General features: G+C 38.9%; 1 protein-coding gene across 2 annotated transcripts in view; it reads right to left on the bottom strand.

Moving 5' to 3' along the window:
• nova1 (NOVA alternative splicing regulator 1) overlaps positions 1 to 23,829 on the bottom strand; it is a 29,099-nt gene extending 5,270 nt beyond the window's left edge. The window contains exons 1-2 of one of the 2 annotated variants that reach the window (XM_033978183.2): positions 23,033 to 23,829; positions 16,305 to 16,448 (exon numbers count right to left, since the gene is read on the bottom strand). In XM_033978183.2, the coding sequence (XP_033834074.1) occupies positions 16,305 to 16,448; positions 23,033 to 23,207 (319 nt within the window). In that variant the 5' untranslated portion in view covers positions 23,208 to 23,829. Of the gene's footprint in view, positions 1 to 16,304; positions 16,449 to 18,906; positions 19,122 to 23,032 lie in introns of those variants that run through there. The other variant, XM_033978184.2, reaches the window with a different exon arrangement.
• Positions 23,830 to 24,016: the final 187 nt, after the last annotated feature.

Genomic DNA, 24,016 nt, shown 5'->3' with positions numbered 1-24,016 from the left:
TGTTTATGTTTATGTTTATTTGTATGTTTAAAACCAAAGTTCCAAAATGTTGGCTATTTATTTATTTATGGTGAAAAATATTCATCAGAATAACATTATACAACGGTCTTATACACTTCAATAAATTTGCAATAAACCCTTTTGAATAAACATTTGTTGAGTTTTACTAGTTCCTGAGTGATTACGTAATGCTTACATGAAATCCCCTCCCTTCCTAAACATGCTGTCTCGGTCACATGCTGTTCCTCTGCCCCATATAACCCCCAATAAAAAAGTGCCATTATATTGGTAGATTACGCAGCAATTCCTCACTCTATAAATCAATTTGATACGTTTTTGTAGGAACTCTCTGCACTGATTGGGTTCATTATATGACCTCGTTGCCAGGTTCTGTTTTGGTTTGAAAGTAATGTGCAGTTTATAGTCAGTAAGTCCGTCATTTGGAATAGGTTGACATTACATCATTGGTCTGAGCAGCCGGCTACCACCCAGACTCCAGTCATTAACACAGCACAATTTAATCAAAAGCAGTTTCTGGAGTTTGGACTGAAACAAACAAATATAAAACCAGAGCTGGAAACAGTGCTGCAAATTTGTACTCAAGTAAAAGTAAAAGCAAATTTACAAAACGTTTTACAATATAAATTTGCACCTTTTAGCCAAAAAATAGACTAAAATAAAAGCATGTGTCTACTGTGAGCATCCTTGCATCTCCACAAACCTGACTCTTATCTGGCATGCAGTTACTCTTTTGGATATAGTCTTCCACAGTATGGCAGAAAACGTATTTCTCTCCATGTAGAATGTTCTAAAATGTGGTTTTAACTCACTATTTCCACAGAATCCTGCAGGTAAAGTGCCATCTCCAGAAAGGTACATACTGTACCTTTTAGTAAAAATAAAAAAGTATGCAAGAAAAATACTACTCGTTACTATAGTTACATTTTATTTCATTTAATACCATTTCGATGATCGATGTTTTCTATTCAAAACTTCATAAAATATGATTTAAATCTGAAGTAAGTTCTTTTAAACCATAATCTGCATATTCTCTGAGCTCTGTTTTAGTAACTCCTACAATTTTAAATGCAACCAGTTCACACAGCTAGAATTACTCAATTACAAGTATTATTACATGTTTGAACATCTATCCAAACAACTACAACGACCCTAAAAATCTACTCAATTACCGTAACTTGAGTATTTGTAATTAGTAACTTGAGTATTTGTAATTAGCAACTTTACACTGCTTATTAAAAGTCACTAGCTGTTTACACTAAGATGCTAGATATACTCTTTACCAGTGCTCTCTTTCATCCAGGAGTGGTTCAACAGTGGTCATCTGAATACTGTTTTTGCAATCGAGACTTTTTGGCTCCCATCCATCCACTAACAAGTAGGCCATGTATGAAAAATACTCCTGGTTACTATAGTTACTTACTCATTAATTTTAATAGCATTTTCAATCTGTCTTCTAGTTACCATTAATATTTGTTAAATTAAACTGCTTAAAGATAAATTATGTTGTTTTAAACCATAATCTGCATATTCTCTGAGATCTGGCCAATCAGAGCAGACCATACAGTGCTGTTATGTGTGTTTGTAGGTTTTGTTGGGAATTTTCTCAATAACTCGTATGGTTTTAAATCTAGTTCATTACAATTACGTGGCAGGCACTACTCACTACAAATACAGATTATAGGTTTAAAAATCCACCCATAAAAGCGTGCAGAAATCTACTCACTTACAGTAACCTGAGTACTTGTAATTAGTAACTTTATACATGTGATAAAAATTAACTAGCTGTTTACACAAAGATGCTAGAAATACTTTTTACCAGAGCTCTAAAAATGGAAGAGCTCACTGCATCTGCATTATGTGGGGCCTGTGTAACGGATAGTGTTGGTAAGAATACTTACATACTCATATTATACTACAAGCAGTGCTTCTCAATCTGTGGCACATGTACCGCTGGGGGCAAGCAACCTCTTTCAGGTGATACTTGGACGGCTCTTCAGTTTGTGGGTTTAGTGTCTAGAGTCAATTCTTTCCACTTTGCTGTTCTCTTTTGGATCACGTCTTGTTTAGAACCACAGTGATAATGCCATAGTCCACTTTTAGAACTGATTTAGCCCTGGATTAGACCTGGAATAGTCCTGTTATGAACTCAATTTATATTTGGTGGTACTTGGAAAGTCAAATGTTTTCTATGGTGGTACTAGGTGTGAAAAGTCTGACAGCAACAGTGCTACAGAGTACTGAACAAAATGATTTAGACAGCTTTATGTCTATAGCACTTTTTGTTTTAAATATGTTTCTGTTTTTCTTACATACATGACCAGACAAAAAATTAGACATACCCTCTCATTCAATGTTTTTTTTTCTTTATTTATATAGAGTAAGTTATATGGAATCATGCAGAAAAGAAAAAACATTAAATAACTCTACTAAATATTTTTTGACAAAGCAAAGGATGAATACTTAGAGCATTTGAATATAAAATACAAAAAAATAGTTGGGGTATTTCACTTTTTCCTTTACTACAGAATTCCACATAACTAACTTGATATATTTGATGTCTTCTGTATGTATATAAAATGTAGAAAGTATTAAAAATAAAGAAAATGACTTATTTGTCTGTGCAGTTGTTCTTTTGGATATAACCTTCCACAGTATAAAACATATCTATCTCCCTGCAGAATGCTCCCAAGTGTGGTTTTCACTTTCTGTTTCCATGAAATCCTGCAGGTAATGTTCCACCTCCAAAAATGTACAAACTGTATGTTTAAATAAAAATTAAAAGTATGCATGAAAAATACTACTCATTACTATAGTTTTTTTTTGTTCAATTTTAATACCATACATAGATTAATCTACATAATTCCAAATGACTTACATTTTATTTGATGTCTTTTGTGTGTATATAAAATATAAAAAGTTGTAAAAAATAAAGAAAACTGAGAGAGTGTGGCCAAACTTTGACTGGTACTGTGTGTTGAACAGTTTAAATGACAAATTGTAGGATTAAGTACTACAATGTATTACAATGTACTGATTTTTAAAAGTACTTTTATTCTGAATACTAACTTCAATAACAACTATAACTAAACACAGTTATGCAAAATTAGTATTACAAATGGGTATTATTGTTACATGTATTTTGTTACTTCTCAACGCTGCAAATAGATATTCCTCTGTGTATTAGAACAGCCTAATCTTTAAATGTTTTAAATCTTTGTTGAAAATTCATTAATTTGCACTGTCTTTTAACACGAGCTGAGCAGGACACTTGATTTGTGTTGTATTGTTCTATGATGTTTTTGAATGTTTTTAAGATTGCACTTTATATCGTCTTTGTACAGCCTTTGTGGTTGCTTTTAAATGTGCGTTAAAAATAAATATGACTTGACTTGACTTGATAAATGAGACTAGTGCTGTTTTAATGTGCAAATTCAAAGACTGCAATGCATTAAAATAAAACAGATTTTAAAACATGGCTCCAAACGGAGAGAATATTTGTGTCATGACTGCGCTACAGAACTGTGCAAATAAAATGCCACTAAATGTCTGCCAAAATAACAAAACAGCCTGAGGGAAGCGAGCTCTCACTTGATACTGTTGACTAATTGCAGTTACGATACGGAGCCCGGGCATAAGGCTGTGCAATCGTTTCTTCAAGTTTACATTGGCTGCGTCCTCCCATATCACTGCCACACGAGGATTACACATTCAAAATAATGTTCAAATATTTTAAATGGTTCAATACATACCACCTCACCATGTATAAGAATGCATACTTCCTAATTATTACTTCCTAAAATCCTTTGTACATTTGTAGTATTCTGTACAGCAGCTGGTCATGTCCTGGGGCTAGTGTTACTTTTCTTTATACAATCTGTGGCACGCGAGCCAACAGCACGCACTACTTCACTTTCATTCATGAGGCTATATATTTGATGCCAACTGTATAGAGCCATAGTGAAAAAGAGTACAGACTACTGCAAGATGCATTTCAACAGTGACTCCATTTTGTTACTTAAGTAAAAGTACAGATACCGGAGCAAAAAAGTAAAAGTAAAAGTATCACATGAAAAAGATATTTCAGTATAAGTATTAAAGTTTAAAACTGTACTTAAAGAGTAAAAAGTTTAACTGTTTTGAACATATTTTGAGACCTAATAAAGCTTCAAATGTAGTGATTTTGATAAAGATTTGTGCTGAATTTTGTTCATCAGAAACAACTGAATTGAATTTTTTTTTTCTAGCTAAGAAAAATTAAATTCTCTCAACTAGACAAAAAGTTTTTTTTGTTTTTGTTTCACTCAAATATGTTTTTGTAAAGCTGACAGAATTGATTTTTTTCTTTTATTAAGTACAGATACCTGCTCTCAGATGTAGTGAAGTAAAAGTTAAAAGTATGAACAGATTGCACAGTAGTTTACTACTTTTACTTTGTTACATTGTACCAAGGGTTTCTCTTCAGTGGATAAAAGCTGGTGAAGGAAAAGTGTTGTTCTCTGGGGTTTGCTTATAGTAAAAAGACTATTTGAATCAAAATCGCTATTTGAGCAGACACAATTAGCAAATCGCGAAGACTTCAGTTTTTGAAGTACCATAATTTCCTCCACAAACAGCAAAATCTCCTGTCTTATTCTTATTCAGATGTTCTGAAATGTCATTCTTATATTAGTTTGTCAGTTCAGATTTCAGTCTTTTTGTCAAACCTGCACATATTTAAAATATTTCAACACAATCCAATTATTAAAACATAAAAGAAGAATCAGTTAAATTGTAATGCAAGATGAGCATCAAGCAAAAATCCGATGTCAAATATTATGTCATGTGGCAGTTATTCAAGTAAGAAGCACTGGCTGTGTATGTATGTATGTTTGCATGTGTATGTGTGTGTGTGTGTGTGTGGGGCGTGTGTGTGTGTGGGGGTGTGTGTGTGTGTGTGTGTGTGTGTGTGAGTATGTATGTATGTATATATCCATGTATGTAGAGACAGGGCTTCAATATGTAGTTTTTATTCACTGTAAAAAACAGCTAAATCCAAACATATTACAAACATTATATTAAAAGCAGTGGTAGAAGAATTTTTGTTACGTATGTTGTTAAGTAAAAGTACAGATACTCGAGTAGAAAACTACTTAAGTAAAAGTAAAACTATCAAATGAAAAAAACTACTTAAGTAAAAGTATTTACCCTGTTACCTGTTTCTATTTTTATTTGTTTATTTTTATTTTCTTTTATTTATTTCAGCAGGTTTCAAACAATAATACAAAAATACTTTTACTTTTCAAAAAACATAGTGGAGTAGAAAGGACACATACCTGCTTTCAAATCTAGTGAAGTAAAAGCACCTAAAAGTACAGACACCTAAAAATTGCACTTAAGTACATTACTTTAGTACTCTTACTTTGGTACCTTCCGCAGCTGCTTAAAATTCCTTGTACCATATTTTTTCCATGTATTTTTGGATAATTTTGTCTTGCTCCAGTACAGATATATTGCATAAGCAGCTCTCAAGGTCAAAATAAGTCCGCTGAGTACTGCCCTCATCTAATTTTAGTGTTTTATTGTCAAATATTCAGGAAGGGCACTATGGCATGCTAGTCGTTGTTAGCTTCACCATGACAGAAAACCTTTACTCTGTTCTCTAGAAAGTTTTGAAACGCCTTTTATAAACTCATTGCTCATTGGATAATTAGGTGCTAGGAATAACTTTGGAAGAGTGGAAACCGTTTAAAATTGAAGTAGCTCTGTTTTTCACATTCTGAGACCCAGAGCTTTAATTAGTGTGTATTAATAAATGATGACTATTATCCAGGCAAATCTTCACCTAAGGCTAAAAGTGTTAGCATAAAACATAAAAAATTACATGTAGTAAATCCTTAAGATATTTCAGAAATTTGCTGCGTAAAATGAAAGAGACTGGTATTGAACATATTGACTGCCAGATGCGATCGATGCTTGGGATATGCTGTGGAAAGGTTTGTAGCGTTTCCTGTCTACGAGGCTTTAATCTTGCAGTTCAATAGCACCAACAATTTGGCACAAGAAGAAACATAGTGAGCATTTGTGCTAAATTTACAAGAGGGGATGAATTTCCTCTCTGTATACAGCTAACACAACACAAAATAGCAACACAAGTTAGCAGCAGCTCCTTCCAAAAAAGATAGTTGTTGTTTTGATAGCTGCCATATTGCCTTGGAGATTACACGAGCCAATGTCCACGACTAGCCAGGAAATTTAGGAGGAACTTTGAAACCGGCTGAAACAAAAAAATTTAGTTATTTTTCCCCTTTTGTCTGTGGACCGCACCCATGATGTCACAGCGAGATTAACGCTATAGTGGAATGAGCGAACATGGGCTGGGGTACAGTGGGGTTCAAGGGCTTTGGGATTGTTTTGTTTTGAAGGAAATCCCTGATGGAGTAATGCTCTTTCCGATGCCATGTTACGTAATGTCACTCTGGCTCCGTTTTTTAACAATAGGATAATTAAAAACACAAGGCCGGTTACTATGACATCATAACATGCAGCAGCAGAAACTTTATACATGGACGAACTACGGAGCCAACTGCAAACGCATAAAAGTTTGTTTCAAAGTGTTGCTCTCAGATCCTGAACTCCCAGCGCTCTTGCAGTGGAGACTGTACGAATGTGTAGAAAGTGTAAGGAAGTGTTGGGAAGAATACTGCAAATGTATTTAGTAGAAGAATACTAAACACTGCTTTAAAATGGATTTCTGTTTTCTTGCACGCGGTCCAATCAGAGTACTGTCATCTGAATACTTTGAATACTTTCACATCGAGCTGCATTTTATTATAGTGTAAAAATGTGACCAGAAAAATGTTACAGTTTGATATGTATTCAATTAGAGAAGCCATAATCACACATGCACTCACTACAAGAGCTGTTTCCAGTTCCTCACACTACTATCATGTAGTCTGTAGCACTGTATGAAATGTATTTATAAGGGAGTACTTCAAATACTGTCATAATATCTCACCTGCTTGTTAATCATTGATACCGGAACATTTTATATCAGATCACATGACTGCTAATGACTAGCCGAACTAAAACTGAAACAAGAAAGTGGGCTTTTAGCTGTTTTGCTTGAGAAAAATGGAATACACACCAAGAAAAAGCAAAACTGGATACGTTGGTGACGCACTCGCAATTTAATAATCTGATTACAAATTTTTATACACACACCTGCACCTGTTTTTAATGTTTTATATGGACTTGTTTGTTTTATTTGTTTTTCTGCTTGTATTGTATTTTAAACAGGGCACCCAAGTTCTCTCATGGGGTTTACCTGTATGAATAAAGAACAAAGTCAAAGTATATCTATAGTATTCCTTAGATTTTTAGTATAAGTATAAGTATAACTGTACCAAAATCATATTCTCACTGTGTATTTTGGGTTCATTATACAGTTATTTCCAAACACTGGAAGTGAGTATGAGGCCAACTCTCAGCGTGGTACTATAGACATTTAGCCATGCAACATTCGTGCGCTGGGAAATGAAAACAACATTTTACTGGAGTTATGATGTCATGTTATCTGGCCAGTCCGCTCCCACACGCTCCCAAATCTGACAGAAACAGTTCAGGGCTGGGGAGGAGGACAGAGGAAACTTGGCGAGTGGTAGAGCAGCTTGAGTACAGCTGGGAGAGAGGGTCACGTCCACAGAGGGGGAGACTGAAACAGGGGCTATTTCTGGGCCTGCCCCCTGTCCTCGTGGATCGCACACAATCATGGATCATACACGCAGTCCTTACTGTCCACAATCACTCAAGTCGGAGCAGTGCGGCTGGACTCACACACATGCAGGGTTTGTTGGGTTTCTATGTTGTTTGGGGGCACTACTTTGTTACGATACTAACATTTCTAACTTTATTTTGATACTAAAGAATAGACTTGATTTCAATTTTGATACCCAACTGATTTAAAAGCTTTTTGTAATTTTCAACACAATATAATAATATGTGTTTATTATACCATGAGGTGTTACACTAGTTCTGATTAAACTGTTCAGGAAAGGTCAAATCTTGTTGCTATGTGATTTTTTTTTTCCAGTATCGATACTTGCTTAAATGAGTAGCTAGTTTCAATACTAGGTTTAGTATCAATTCGTATCTGATTTTTGATACTTTTGCAAACCCTACATTGACTTGCATTCATTTCCTGGAGACTGATCTTAACCTTAACCTAAACTCTAACCTTAACATATTTTAACCCAGATCTGAACTTTGAACAATGTTGCTGATCTAATAATAAAAGATTTACATCATGAGGACCTGATTTTTGTCCCTGTAAAGTGACATAAAGTGACTGTGTGTACAGATTTGAGCCCCCACAATGTAATAAACACGAGGACTGATCGATTTAACAAAATATCTAATTGTGATTTTTTTTTTCTGACAAACATTGAGATTAGATTTGATTGACAATTTATGTTTTCATAGTAGGATTCTGTTCAAAGTTCACATCTTAAACATGCCCTGGAGCATTCGACTAGATAAGAACTACTAAGCTAACACAAGAATCCTATGCATTTCCGATTGTAGTGTCCAAACTGCAGGATTAGCAGTTTTTACATAATAAGACAGGATATTTAGTTATTTTTAAAGGACATTATCTTAGCAAAACAACTGAAATCTTTGCTAACTACGATTATTCAAATTACAATTTCAATTTGACTGCACCATATCTAACAGCCCTAATAAATACCCCCCCCCCCACACACACACACACACACACACACACACGCACACGTCCTATCTCTATCTCTAAAGGCGTAGTTTCATGTGACGGTGCGGTGGACTGGGAGACTCCACACCATGACAATGAGGAAGACACAGAGAAAATGGCTGAATCAGGGTCGTCTCTGGACTCCTGTGTGTTGTGTTGGAGCGCTGTACAACAGATGAATGTGATCACTGTACTGCTGTGTGCAGTGCAAAATCACACCAATGTGTACGCTGTAATGATGTGTATTCTCCCTATGTTCAATGTGTACTTGAATTAGAATAAAAGCAAATGATAACAAAGCATATATGCACAGTACGTGGATCATGGTTTTGAATAGAGATTCGCTCGCTGTGCTCAAGCTTCTTAGAATGGCTTTTCACAAATATCATGTTTTTGTGGCTCTGATAAGTCACTTCTAGCTCAAAACGGCTCATTGTTGGTAGTACTACCATTAATCCTCAAGTCTCATTAAGATATAATTTAACGTACGTCTTTTAAATAAGGTGAAAGTACAGCCATCCCATTTGCAGCAAGAACACATTTAAACGTTGTCAGGCAACATAAATAAATCAACAAATACATTTTATGACAGGGCTGAATAATTCACAATGAAGTCACCGAAAACTATTGCCAAAAGTTGCCATCTTGAAACTTCATTTTAAAAGTTGAACATCATAATAAGGGAAATATAATTAATTTGCGGCTCCTAATGTTAGTAACATGCTTAGCTCTATTAGACAACTAACCCTTTAGAACAGATTTTTGTGTTATCTTCATAAGTCATCAACCACACTGATGTAGCGATCACATTTATTTTGTTTAAAATTCATTTCTATGCACTACTTTTTATCGTCATTTTAGAGAAGTTTGAGACTTTTTACTTGTTTAGGAAACACAAGTTTATGGGAAAAGATTTTTATGGTATCATTTTGCAGGGAAAATCAATAACTAACTTTTGGGCAGATTGTTGGCTGGGTAGAAACTGAAGACAGAAAGCCAATCAGACCTGCCAGCAGCACTGGGTTGAAGAAAGGGTGACTAGAGAGATTGGAGCCATTTTAATGAGCTGTACACAGAGGCTCAAAAATACACCTCAAAAACTACCCTTAATAAAACAACTCAACTGTTTTTGTTTCTGTCAGTTTACGCTCATCTGAAATCCTCCCTACTTCCACTTTTACAGCCAATTTGATTTATACACCTGACAAGTTTAAGGGCTCCTCCAAACTTCCTCAAAGCTGTCACTATGTTTGGACCATAGACTGTATAAAGAAGAGGATTAAGGGACTGTGACGTCACCCATAGCATTCAGCTCCAGTCCAATGAAGCGCATCAAGGCTAGCAGTTTTGGGGTGAATTTGGAGCTGAGTTCTGACCGCGAGTATCATAACAATCAAAGAGCAAATCTGGAGCCAGTCTGTTGGCGGTAACGCCCCTTCCCACCCGCTGCACTGGTTTAGCAGGGTGCTGACGCTTTGCAATGCTGTCAATACCAGGATCATGTAGAGTGGGTTAATACGAACGTTTTAAGACCAAATGATGAGGCTCACTGCAGCAGTTACATAGAGGGACGACAATTTCTTAACGTAAAGTGAATTGGACCCAGTCGATGGAGCCAGAAGCGCCCATGCTCACTTTCTATTTGGAACGGGCGACTAACAGTTTAGCTATGTCCATTTATACATACAGCCTATGGTTTACATAGATACCAACAATCTGATCATTATCTGATTTCTGGAGTTATCATATTACTGTCATATAAACATCATTCTGATTTATTTCAGATTTTTCACACCAGTACAGCTTTTGACAAAGACAATTATGCAAAAAGAGCAAAGTAATGTGACAAAGACAAAAATGAAAGTCTAAATATGAATTAAAGGATTCCAATTATAATTTTATTATTATTATTTTAAGGATTCCAATTATTATTTTGACAGGAATTGTGCTTTCCCTGCCAAATACAACAGTTACTCTAAAAACCCACTGATTAACTGCCACAAGTCACCATGTATTTTTGATGATCAGATTTCTCTTGTGCATGTTGTCATGAGACTAAAATTTCAAACTCTATTTCGATACTAAAGAATAGACTCGAGACTAAGGACTCGATACCGATTCTGATACCCAAATGATAATAATAATAATAGTATTTGTTCATTACACCATGTGGTCTTACACTAGTTCTGATACAACTCAAGATGAAATGAAAGGAAACGAACAGGTCAAATTTCCTCCAGTTATGTGTAGGCCTGTCACAATAACAAATTTTGAAGTGCGATACATTGCTGAAGTAAAAATTGATGATAATATGGAAACCAAACATAAAGCAGAAGTATTCACAAAAAAGTAAATATACAAATGTGCTTTATAAATGAATATGAATATGAATTTTATCAGTATCTATACTTGCTTAAATGAGTATCTAGTTTTTAGTTTTAGCATCGATTGGTATCTGATTTTCAATACTTTTAGCAACACATACTAAAAAAAATCTAAAAGATCTATTTATTGGTTAATCGGATTACTCTAGTTATCTGATCTCTACTGCCCATATAAATGTACCCAGTGACCACTATTGTGTGTTGTACAGTTGTGCTTTCCTTACTATAGTGTCAGCCAAAACAAGCCCACCAATCACACAGTCGCCAGCAGAACCCCTCTCCCTGAACTCCTCTGCTCACTCATCACCATAATGAGGAGGGGGCCGGGCGGAGCAGGTGCTGGGATATGAACACATCAACAATCCAAACAGAGAAATGAGGAGCACCACTTTACTCCTATGTGAACCACTGAGCCCTGTATAAACGACAGCTTCAAACTAGAGAAGCACGATTTGGACTGACTTGCAATTATATATGTTTAAAAAGTAGGATTCTATTGAGACTGCGCATTATAACAACTCATTAATATTTGAAAGAAGAAAGAAATATGAACTGATAATACAAGAATCACATTTATCTCGGAACATGTTTGTATAAATCTAAACTACAGGGTTAGCAGGGTTTACGCAGAATAAGACAGGAGATTTTGTTATTTGTGGAAGAAATAATGATACTTCGAAAATTGCACCCTTTGTGATTTAATAACTGCATCCATTCCAAATGTGATTTTTTATTCAGTTGTGATTCATCTCGCAGCCCTCATACAAGTACAACACCACTTTTTTATAAAACTAAATATTTATTTCTTTGCAGAGTTCAGTCCCTTATGTAAATAATCTTTGCAACTACCATTGCAAACTACCATTGTCACGATACTAAAATTTCTAATTCGATTTCAATAGAATAGACTCGATATGTTATATTGATTTTAATATGGTAAATAGTATATGGTCACATTTTTATACAGCACTTTTTCACCTTCAAGGCACTCAAAACGATTTAGATCAGGGAACCACTCACCCATTCACACACATTCATACACCAGTATACACAGACACTGGGGGCGAAGTGGGTTAAATGTCTTGCCCAAGGACACAAAGACAGTATTCATCTGTGGGAGCTAGAATCACACTGCCAACCTAGGGGTCAGTGGATCTGACCACTCAACCAAGGATGTGTTTATGCTGAGAGCAGGATTTGAACTGCCAACCTTCGGATCAGTGAACAGTTACTGTTGCCTAAAACCGAAATGATATATTTTTAAAAGCTCTTTTTTAGATAAGATGAAACTGTTCAAGGTCAAGGTTTTTTCAGTACCAATACTTGCTTAAATGAGTTCAGGTTTTGAGACTTGCTTTAGTTTTGATTAATCTCTGATTTTTGATATTTTTGACAACCCTCAGATTGCAGTTTAGCCGATATACTATGCAGCTCTACTTTAAATGCATCCAGATTTTGTGCGGAAAAACATCAAATTGCATGAGGTGAAAGCGCACGTCATCAGGCATAATAGAAACTCAAAGGATGCAGAGAGTTCAGGAGAAAATATTTTCCTAGTCTCCCCTCTATCTTTCCTTGGCATGTTTCATACACTGCCATATATCACACAATACTCCCAAATGAACACGCCAAACTTTTTTCATTTTGTTAAAAGTGCTGCAATGTTCTTGACACAAAAAGGAAACTTTGTATAGCAGCTCCGACAGAGGTCACATCAAACTCAAAACACTGAGATAGCCTGGCCTGAAGTCTTTGTCTTTCCTGTACAAAGAATTAGCCGTGTCTCTCAGGACTGCAGTCGGATTGGAAAAGGCCATGCCATTGGATGCAGATTAAACACCCTCTGGAACTAATTGTGCAGTTGTACAGACTTTACAACCAGAGCTGCACAACACAAGGAAAGGAGGCAATAACAAAACTCATTTTCATCTTTGATTCTATTGTGTTAAAGGATTTTCAGACGACTTGAGGTGGTCAAAAGTATCAAAAATCAGATACTAATCCATTCTAAAACTAGTATTGAAATTAGACACTCATTTGAGCAGGTATTTATGCAAAAAAAAAACTCACATTCACAGGACACAAATTTAACTTTCCTGAATACAAGTATAACACTAGTATACACCCATGGACCACTATGGAACCTACCGGGATTACACAGATATAAAGCCACATAGGAATGTAAAAGAAAGTACTATGATACTGCTTCAATTCAATTCAATGTTTACTTATATATTTATAGCACATTTAAAAAGTACTTCAGGTAACCAAAGCGCTTCACATAAAAGTCAACAAAAAACAAATATACAGTTCAGATGATACATATGGAAAGAACAATAACACACCAATATATCCTGTCTACCTAGTATTAAATGCCAGGGAGAAAATGTGGGTTTTCAGTCTAGTCTTAAACTGCGTTAAAGACTGAGAAGATCTAACAGGCAGAGGGGCTGATTTAATGTTGAAAATCACATTCTGTTGTCTAAAGAAAGAGTGCTTTTTTATTATCATTGTGTTATCGGAATCGTTATTGTGTATTGAGTCTTTTCTTTATTATTGAAATTAAGTCTGAATTCTTTGTACACTATTTTGACGCACCTGACAAAGCCATAAATTAGTCAAATGTATACTAAAATTTAACGTTTGGGTTATGCAAGTCGTTCATTGTAATACAAATAGATGCTAGACAGTGAAAGTAAAAGTACAGTTAGATGGTTGAAAATCTACTCAGTTACAAGTACAAATAGTGCTGCCAAATTTGTAAGTAGAAGTATATAAATGAGAACAACTACTAAAAATACTATGTACTATCTCTTTGTTACACAATTTGTTACACAGTTTTAGGTGCATTTCAGATCAGTCTTTTATACATAACTGGATTAAACAGTTTAAATACATCTGCGTATTATCCGAGCTCTGGCCAATCAGAGCAGGTGATGCAGTGCAGTTATGTGTTTGTAGCTACAGAGAGGTGCAGAGACAGAAGTGAGACCGCCGTGCACTGGGAAGATTGGTACTTGAACCGTACTCTAAAACTCATGAGTTTAAATGTAGCTAATTACAATTACATGGCTAGAATGATGCTTAAATACAATCTGTTTAAAAATCTAATCTCAAAAACGTGTTACTATTAATTTAAATTCAGGGGTAAAAAGTATGAGGCAAAATATGTACTAGAATTATAAAAAAGATTGATTTGCAAAAGGGAAATTAGCAGTTGGTGGCAGAACCGATGCAAACCACGCACATAAAATTTTAACTAAAAGTGAAAATGAAAATGAAAAAGTCCGTTGCATCATTATGTTTTCACCTTATGCATTTGTATTATATGCGTGTAGTATTCTCATAGCTGCTTAAGATTTAACCGTGCCTGTCATGGTCAGATGAACTCAAGCACGTTCAAGGTCAAGTGGTTTCAGAGCTTTGTTCGCTTAGGTCGATTCATTAGAAAACTACCTGAACTCTAAGTGAGCTTTAATGATACAAACTCATACAGACGAGGCAAACTCTTCTATAAAACACAATGGGATTAGCCTGACATGGCCATTTCTCATAGTTCGATCCAAACAAGTTTTATGACTGGGCTGCTTGGCGATGTATTTTTAGCACTGGCCTAAAAGTAGAGACATACACTCACAATTTCAACTGATGAATTGATTGCTTAGTGTCCTTACGCATACTTTTACATAAAACACACATGAGGCACAATTAAAAGGCAAATGAATGTACTTATATTAATATTTTAAGAAACAATTGTATGTTTAGACACCCTTAATTCCATAGGTTTTCTGATAATCTTTTCTCTTTTATATTACAGATTCTTAACAAGTAATTTCTTTAAGTGATTACGCCCATAATGACAATCGATTAACCAACTAACTCCTATCTAAACAGAAAGATTATTAACTAAAAATACAACTAAATTTTGGTTGCACAGTGAAAATATGCAGAAATTGAATCCCAGACAAGTGATTCCAGATCATTCTGCAGTGGAGCGTGGTGTCTTTCCAGACAAACTGAATGATATATGCAGATATGATCACATATATACTCAGCTTTTCCACACCCACAGGTCAAGTCTTCTCTAACTGCTGACGGGGAACAGAAAGTCAAAGTAGACATAGTGGATATTGCCCGCATCAGTTATCACAGAAAACATCTGGAGGTAATAAAGGACAAGAAGCTGAGCACCTGTTTTCTGCAGCAGGTCCTTTGAGGCATGAAGGACAAACTGGCCGACAGCGCTGACACTCTCTGGGCATTTGTGTGTCGAATAAGGCTATGACCTCCATGTGACAGGGGGCACTGCACTGGCATCCTCTGGGCTAACGCTACATACATTCAGTCTGCATTTCAATGTGTTCTCTCAGCGCTAATAAAATGGCAGCCGCTCAATTAAAACAGCTCTAAAGAATATATGCAGCAGCGGTGATTGCAGTGGTAAAGAATGTGAGGACACAACAAGCACTGAAGCCATAGCGATTACCTACACAGTCGAACGCTGCGACTGACAGACGAGCCAGCACAGACTGAAGTATGCTCCTGACGCCCAAGGACGCTCAGATAATGAAGTTTGGAGTGTTTATTATTATTGGTGTGCGACGAAAAGGATAATTATTCATAGGAATCAATTGTAAGGAACAGTGAGCGGCTTCTCAGCTCATGGTCAAATCTTTCACCGTGATGCAGCAAGGCAACGCCCCTGATCCATACTCTGGGTGTTCAAAGTATCGAAAATCAGATACGAATCGATACTAAAACTAGAATTGAAACTAGATACTCATTTGAGCAGGTATCGATACTAAAAAAAGTCACATTCACAGGACACAAATGAGTCTTTCCTGAATAGCTTTAGAATGATTTTGAGCTGTATCAGAACAAGTATTAGACAACACAGTCTCATACATGCACATGGACCACTATGGAACCAACCTGGACGACTAAGGGATTACACAGATATAAGGCCACATGGGAATATAAACAAAAGTACTATATTTAATGTTGAAAATCACATTGTCGTTTGTCATCATCGTGGTGGAATCAGTATGGAGTATCACGTCTATTCTTTAATATCAAAATCGAGTTTGAAATTTTTGTATTGTGACAAAACCAACCCATACTGCATTATGCCCATTGATTTTAATTGTGGCTCTCACCTGGATAGAAGTCTTTGGATTTGGACAGCTTAATCGTCGCACCCGTCTCTTTCTGCAGTTGTACGATGGTCTGGCCGCCTTTGCCAATTATAGAGCCGGCTGCATAGCTGGGGATCAGCACCTTCAGGAAGTACTCACCCTCCTCTGGGGAACAGACACACAAAGTGGGAAAGAGTTACATCTTATATAGTAGCTTCACACAGCATCATACACACCACTATTAGACCCCCTCCCTCCCTGCTCATCCCTGACCTGAACAGGCACATAGCCACAATGGGAATACACAGCTCTTTACGCAATGCAAAAATATTGTATAATTGAGGGTATTCATGACGGACCGCTTTTTAGCATTATATATTCGTGTTAGCAGCATTCAGAGCGATTGCGTTTTAAAACAGATTGGTGACATTTTCTGTGTCCTGTCCCAGATTTTTGTAGAGTAAATGATGACCTCCTTTTCAGCTCGCAGAGGTCTAATTTTATCTGTTTTCAAGGAGTTTTCACCACCTCTGTCTAAATCCAGAGATGGGTCCAGTGTCACCCATGTGAGAAGAATAACAATGGAAAATCATATGAATATTACTAAAAAAAAAAATATTACAGGACCTGCAGTGATTAGCCATGCGGTCCATCTATGAACGCACATACACACTTGATCCTTGATAATGAGGAGAAGTGTGGAGAGCATATGGGAACCAATCCCACCGATTTGTACAAGAGGTTCACTGCCAAGCCTAAATCTCCTCCATTTTGGGAAGGGTTCTGGTAGCTTACGGTGGCTTCTAGTAGTCTGATTGACATCTCATCATTTTGAACAATCTGGAGAGTTCCTCTAGGTGAAGCAAACTTTGTTATAGCTAATCAGGAATTAATCAGGCTCGAGTATACACATTATGAAATTAAGTGTTTTGATCTACATATAAAACAATCAGCCACATAGGGAGCCTGGACATTGTTGACCTGATTATGATTAAGGAACTTGCGAGGAGTAAGTTGAAGATGCAGTATTTATAGACCGTGATTCCCCAGTGAATTCCTAATATTGCATCACTTTGGGAAAACTATGCGTACAGGTGTTATACTGATGCACTGATACGAGTACTCAGCTCTGCATACTGATATCGATGCAATGACGTCACTGTCCAAAGCTCCTCAGCAGTCTCGGGGGTGACGTCACTCCTGAGATAGAAAATGCACTGACCACACTAGTACAATGTTTTAGCAACTTTTAGGCTGCAAACGCAAAATGCACACTGTTTCCATATGTCTGAACATCCTACAGAGTAAAGTGCGTAGTGACTTGAATGATAAACAGCAAAATAGGATAAATCGAGGAGGATCGGCAGGGCAGTAGAGCCAACCTGTTGCCTGAGTAATACATTCATTAGACTCTGATAGATATAGACAGTGTGACATTAAGAGATTTCACAGCCTACATGTTAGAGCTCCTGCTAATTACATTAATATGCTTCTCATGCTCCATTTGGACAGAGACTCCTGTTTGTGCACACAACCAGAACCAATGTCACTGGCACATGTACACGCAACACACGCATTGACATGTTTGGTACCCGAATTTCACATTACGTCAGGAGAAATTATGGTTATAGCACGATGGTTGCCCGGGACCATCCCAAGTCTTGTAATGAAATGGAAAAAAGACATGACAAGACTTCACTTTGAACAAAATCAGATCCATTTGATGTATTATTTAATGCGATGTGTAATTTTAATGGAGTCGTAGTAAAAGGGTAAATGTGGGACTGCAATCGTAACATTGGCATTACAGAGTAAGCTTTGTCTCTTTTCCACGTCTCCTCTGACTCTTGGATTCCTATCTGTTCTCGCAATCCCCCTGTTTCTTCACAGCGGATAACAATAAAATGACCTTGGTGGGAAAATAAAGATCATTCATGACTGACAGATCTTAGAAAGCTTTTAAGCACTTGCAACAATCAGAAAATATTTAAAGTTAAAGGAACCATAAAAAATTGCAATATGAAACTGATAGTAAATGCCAAAAAGACCTGTTGTTGATAGACAAGCCCATATGCACTGCGTAACTTTGTGCTCATCTTCCACCTGAGTGAAGCCAGCAGGGGAGGAACCACCACCACTCCTCCATCGGCCTCAAAGCCACGTTTGCTGTCATTAGTCAATAATTAATTCCATCCTAGTGTCTGAGATCACAGTAACAGGTTTTAATGGCGTCATGTGGTAGAGTAAACATGGCAATCTGTTGCTGCAATCCGCCAGGGAACCGGAGCAGTGGGGCACGTTGGGAATGGGAGCCAGTGGGGTGTCAGTTCAAACCCGGGCTTCAGAACTGGAGGGATGGCTGGGAGCAGAGACATGGACACTGAGCCAAATGTGTTTAGTTAAGTCACTCAATGGGGGTGGGTCAGGAGGAAATGCCTTGTGACCGTCCTCCCTCCTTCCCACTACCCATTCTGCATTTCAATGGACTAACCTGCTGCTGTCAACCAGCGAGGAAGCTACACCAGATAAGAGTAACAATGGTCAAATGAAGTGCGGGGCGATGAAATGACACATATGCAAAAGATAAACTCAACAAGTCACAGAAAAAGAGTTGCCCGCTTACCCATTCTGAGATCTGCTGCTGCACAAGTCCTCTGTCAGATCGCCATCAATGCCGGGGCGCAATCTCTAAAGGGGATCTTAACATTAGGCTAGGCATAGGTGCAACCGTAGTGCTGAGGAATGCGGCCAGTCGACCTTTTTCACCGAGTCTAATTCATCAGTGAGTGCAGTAAAAGAGATTTCACCGCAGCATCCGAGCCATGCCTGCAGCTGGCCAGAGCCTCAATTGTCTGAGAAAATGCTAATGCAGGCTCTCAGTGTTTTCAGTGAAAGACGGCACGCATTGTTCGAGCCTGCATCGGTTTGAAGGGGGGGGTCTTCCCTGCCGCATCACCCTTTTCACTGCTCTCATCCATATTCATCGAGTGGCCTGTCCGTCTGCAGCAGCGCGCAGGACTGACACCTTGCTCGGCCAATCGCTGGTCGCCCCCCTGCTCAACGTCATGTCCCCACCCCCCGATACTGGTCCCAAAAAATTGAATTTTCTTTCCTACTCCGCCTCTTTTGACGCAGCACTATAAAGTACGGCAGCCCATTCAGTCAGGGTTTTAGTAGAAAGTGACAAAGGTGAAGTGGCTGGGAGAGCGGACTTGGGCGCTGAGCGTGGAGCCTGTAAAGTGACCTTCAGCAGTGGGTGAAGAGGAGTATGGATAACATAAGCAGATGATGAAGGAGGTGGAGGAGGAGTGATCGGAGACAGCGTGCCTTACGCCACCCACCTCCTCTCCTCCGATCCCCCACCCCCAATCCCTTAGACGGCCATGTTTGAGAGGGCGGAGGGGCTCATCAACCATTGCAAATGGCAGTGCCGCAGAATGGTGGAGGGGGGTGATGAAGCCAATCACTACGCCTATAAATCTAACACCGAGAGGTATCTTATGTGAGTGGACCGCCGTCATGTGCGTGTGGAGTGTCTGTGCGCGGACACCGGCCGAGTCCACACTGGATCAATCATTCTCTCCACCTGAAGAAGGACTCATTATTCGAGTGGTCCGCTCTTTACTTTCATCCCCAAATCAAAAGCTCAAATAGTGTCCCATTTAGCGCCGGAACGAACCGCTTCCAGAAAATTCAGAGCATTCACATTCATTGCGAGATGCTGCTATAGACACTGCCTCCCTGTAGACTCTATGGTCTATCTCTCCTTTCTCTCGCTTTGCTCTGTCTTATTTCTATCAGCCTCTCTCAGTCTCTCTTTCACTGCCACCTGGCAAATTCACAGTCCGCTCACGTCACATCGCTCTGCAAGGGCACCTGTGTCCTTCCCACCAAAAATTAAAAAAAAAAAAAATACTGCTCACATTCCTGTGCCAACCTTTCCATTAGCAACATTACGAGATCATACCTAATCCCTCTGCTACATCACCTTTTGGATGGCACTTGCTTGCTGGCAACATAGGCTCAGAGTATGAGTAATTAGGAAGAGAAATTAATGAAAGATGTTCTTTTTGAGGAGAAGGGCAATGCTGATAAAAGAGGAGTAATTTTCCTCATTCAGAGCAGATGAATTGTCCACAGCTAAAAATGTACAACGAGGGGCTCGGCTCTGAAAGCACACAGGCTTTCTTCTCTTTGTTGTAACTGTCAGTCATGTTAATGATCAGTTTGGTACGAATAATGTGATCAATATCAGGCACAGTGGAAGGTTGGTGATTACAGGGAGGGCTGAGGATTATCAGCCTGTCTAACACAGGGGCCAGACATGCTGTGAGGCTGCGATGTTACATACATGTCATTCTTATGAAAGGGGGGGTGAACTTAGCAGACAACATTACATAAAGTGCAGGAGAACGTGTCAGTCTTATGTGGGCGTTATTACACATGGTTGCCGTGATACAGAGCATATTGTTCATCTGGTTACAGTTTTAATGATATATACTCTCATTAAATTGAAGCCCCTTACATAAAGATATGATCACTCCCTGATAACGGCCAGTTAAATTCATATTAAATACATAATGAAGTGGTCAGGTATTGACTGCAGTCAGGTTCTGAAGGGCCACCTGGACCTTCCCTGTGCAGCTTCTGTGAGCAGGGCACTGCTGCTTTTCTCATCACCAGCCAATTAAACAGGCTCCTCTGGACTGTGGTTTGGATGCAGCTATGATGAAGAGATGCTTTAAATGAACAGGACGCCTGGTGGAAGAACTGTATGTAATGCTATTATTAAGTGACAGTGGGGTATAATGGGGGTGAATTCTCACAGAGGATTATAAACTTACACTATTCATTAAGATACTCCAAATGTAATTTTCACATCCCTCAGCCTTTGTATTACCTGGAATAGTGAGTAGAAAGAGTGAAAGGCTACGCTCTGCTCAAAGGAAGAACGACATGTGACTTGTCATTTTACTATTTTATCTTCTGCTAATGGGCATCCGAGGGGCGACTCGGCTTTGAAGCACTGGCACAAAGGGGGGCATTTGTGCTTTTCCAAAACTACATTTGGGAGGTGCGGCAAAGATGCAGCGCCCTTCCCTTTTAGAAAATGGATGTAGCGCTGCTTCTGCTTTCACTGTACGGCAGAGAGGCTGTGGAGGCAGACAAAGCAAACTGCAACAGCATATGGTGAGGAGGCTGTCAACTCTCTGCGGACAGCCAATTAACATTAGGTTGTTAATAAGTGGTCCCTGAGAGGCGCAGTGCATTGCAATCAGGGACTCAAAAAGATGTACAGTGTTTAGTGTTTCAGCCTTCATCTCCTCAACTGACACTGAACGCGAGAATAATAAGCATCTATGTAACTCCTCTTCCTCACTATGTGACAGTCCACTGCTATTCAACTCCTCTGAATTTAATCAAGTTGCTAAAAAGGGGCTGAACAACTGTGATGAGACACGGAAACCAGTAATTGTTCTATATATTCAATCTTAAAGTCAAAATATTTAGTCTGCCCATCCCCTGTGTTTTTTAGACAAGGCAACCTTGGGTTTCTAAAGCCTAATAGAATAAATGCAGCTTACAGCAGAGGGCCGTAATTTACAGTAATTGCTCAAATATGCTGCAGTCCTCCACTGAACCGTAATGCGTATCTATATTGTCCTTTAGCAATACACTTTTTTTCAACAAGATAGTATTATAAATTATGAGCTCAACAGATGCAGAGGTGTGGCTCGTACTGTACTCTAAAAATAACAGCATTTTGTGTGGTGTAGTGATGAGTGCTTAAGTGCTGCAGGCTGATTTTCACCTGTTTGCTTTGCCCACATTCGTACACAAATAGCTTCAGTTGGCAACACTTCACTAGTTTCAAATTTTACAAGACACCCTCGTCCTGAACCGGAAAGACATTTCAGTGATCAAGTGAAAGGTTACGATGCACAGACACCAAATCCAGCCTGTTATTAAGGGAAAGGAGGTTTTCTAAAGGCAAACTCCAGTTCAGACCGGTCCAGGCTGATTCGGTCAGACAATAGGAGTTTAGGCCATTGTGGTATTGTAGAGCCAAGTGGATGTTTCACAGATACACAATGCCTGTGATTCATGGTTTTGTTCTCTACCAGCTGAGTGGTACCAAACTGGAGGAGCCAAGAGGTTTGCTCCTCTCCATCTTCCAATGACTGCACTTTCTGCCATATGTTTTCTATTTATCCTGAAGTCTCTCCAAACTGCCCATCACATATGCCTCTTCACCTAGAGTCTTCTGGAAAATGTGTAGATTTATCTCTGGCCTCCATGTGAGAGCGCAGCCAGGGACCCCTCCTCTTTGACCCAGCGTGTCAAATGGTAGACTCACTATTACTATTTGCAGGAATATTTTCACCATTTCAAGCATTGTCGTTGCTGCGCAAACACCAAATGAGGAATATCACTAAAGAAACGCTCCAGATGTGCACAGGGAGACTGGGTTCAATTCGAAGCAGACTGCCTCAAAGACCGCCGGGATGTGCTGAGGATGAAGTAACTGCCTTGTAAACCACGGCCGCTTTTTGGAAGTGCCAGAGCACAGGTGCAGCGCGTTAAAGCCGCGTTTGCAAACACGAACCCGCTTTTATCTGGTATAAGGCTTTTTCTACATCACCTGGATCTAGGACTTTCGGCTGCGGAACGCTTTTACGCGCCCATCTGCGAATGAAAGAGTCATGAAATGAGTTGCTGTGGAGGCGCCTGTACTTGTGTTCCCTTACCTCCGGTGTTGGTGCGTTTGGTACAGCCGGCCTCCTCCGCCGGAGTTTCCAGGGGCCGTTTGCGGGAGTCCGCGCTGTCCGCCTCCATGTGCGGCTGCTGCAGGCTGTGAAGGTTCGGGTTGGAGTATATTCCGTTATGGTCCACGGCTGCTCCGCCACCACCGGCCATCATCATCTTTCCCCGCGCCAAGCTCGAAATAAAAATGCGCTATTTCCCCTCAAACACCCTGAACACAAACACGCAGGCACACACACCGCCTTCAGCACCACATAGCCCGATAGCGCGCACCGCGAAGCCAAGTTCTGCAAGGTTTGTTTCGCTCTTGAGACGATCTCCAAGGGATCAAAATGCCAGACAACACCGGGCTCGGGTCTCTTCTTTCTACTGATCCACGTCCCTCACAGAGCTAAATATAAAAAGCCCATTGAGTGAGACGCGCTCCTTCACCGCGCTCTTCGTCGTTCCAACACCATGCTCCTTATTGTTGACGCGGAACAATCCGGGAGACGATTGGCCATGAAACAAGTGCAAATAATGAGCTCCGGTCGAAGAAACTGAGAAAGATTGGCTCAAGTCATCTTTACGCCATGTTCGTCTGTTCAAGTACTCAGTCTGATAAGTGCAGCTGTTGTTATTGTTGCCTTTGTAGTTCCAGAGGGGAGAAATATAGTTTGGGAGCAGCGCAGAGGACTACACTGCCACTGACCGGCCAAAACACAGGGCCAGCACGAAAAAAGACCAGCCTCCCGTCATGCCTGAGCAGCTAACGATCAAACGAGGAACTATTACGGACTTCTAAAGCATCCCTCAAGTTCTACTGACATTTTGATGCAACCTTTTAAAGAAAGAGCTGTACTACTGTAATTAAGGCGAGACACTGCAGGTGAATGGACATATAAACTTGAAACTTTTTCTGTCATTTACTTGCAAAAAATTCGTTTTTCATCTTCATATACAAGTAAAGCGTTTTTATGTGTAACAAT

The sequence above is a fragment of the Periophthalmus magnuspinnatus genome, chromosome 14, assembly GCF_009829125.3.
Source record: "Periophthalmus magnuspinnatus isolate fPerMag1 chromosome 14, fPerMag1.2.pri, whole genome shotgun sequence".
NCBI classification, from domain to species: domain Eukaryota; kingdom Metazoa; phylum Chordata; class Actinopteri; order Gobiiformes; family Gobiidae; genus Periophthalmus; species Periophthalmus magnuspinnatus.
The sequence above is the reverse complement of the archived record's forward strand: the minus strand, read 5'-3'. Positions and strand labels throughout refer to the sequence as shown.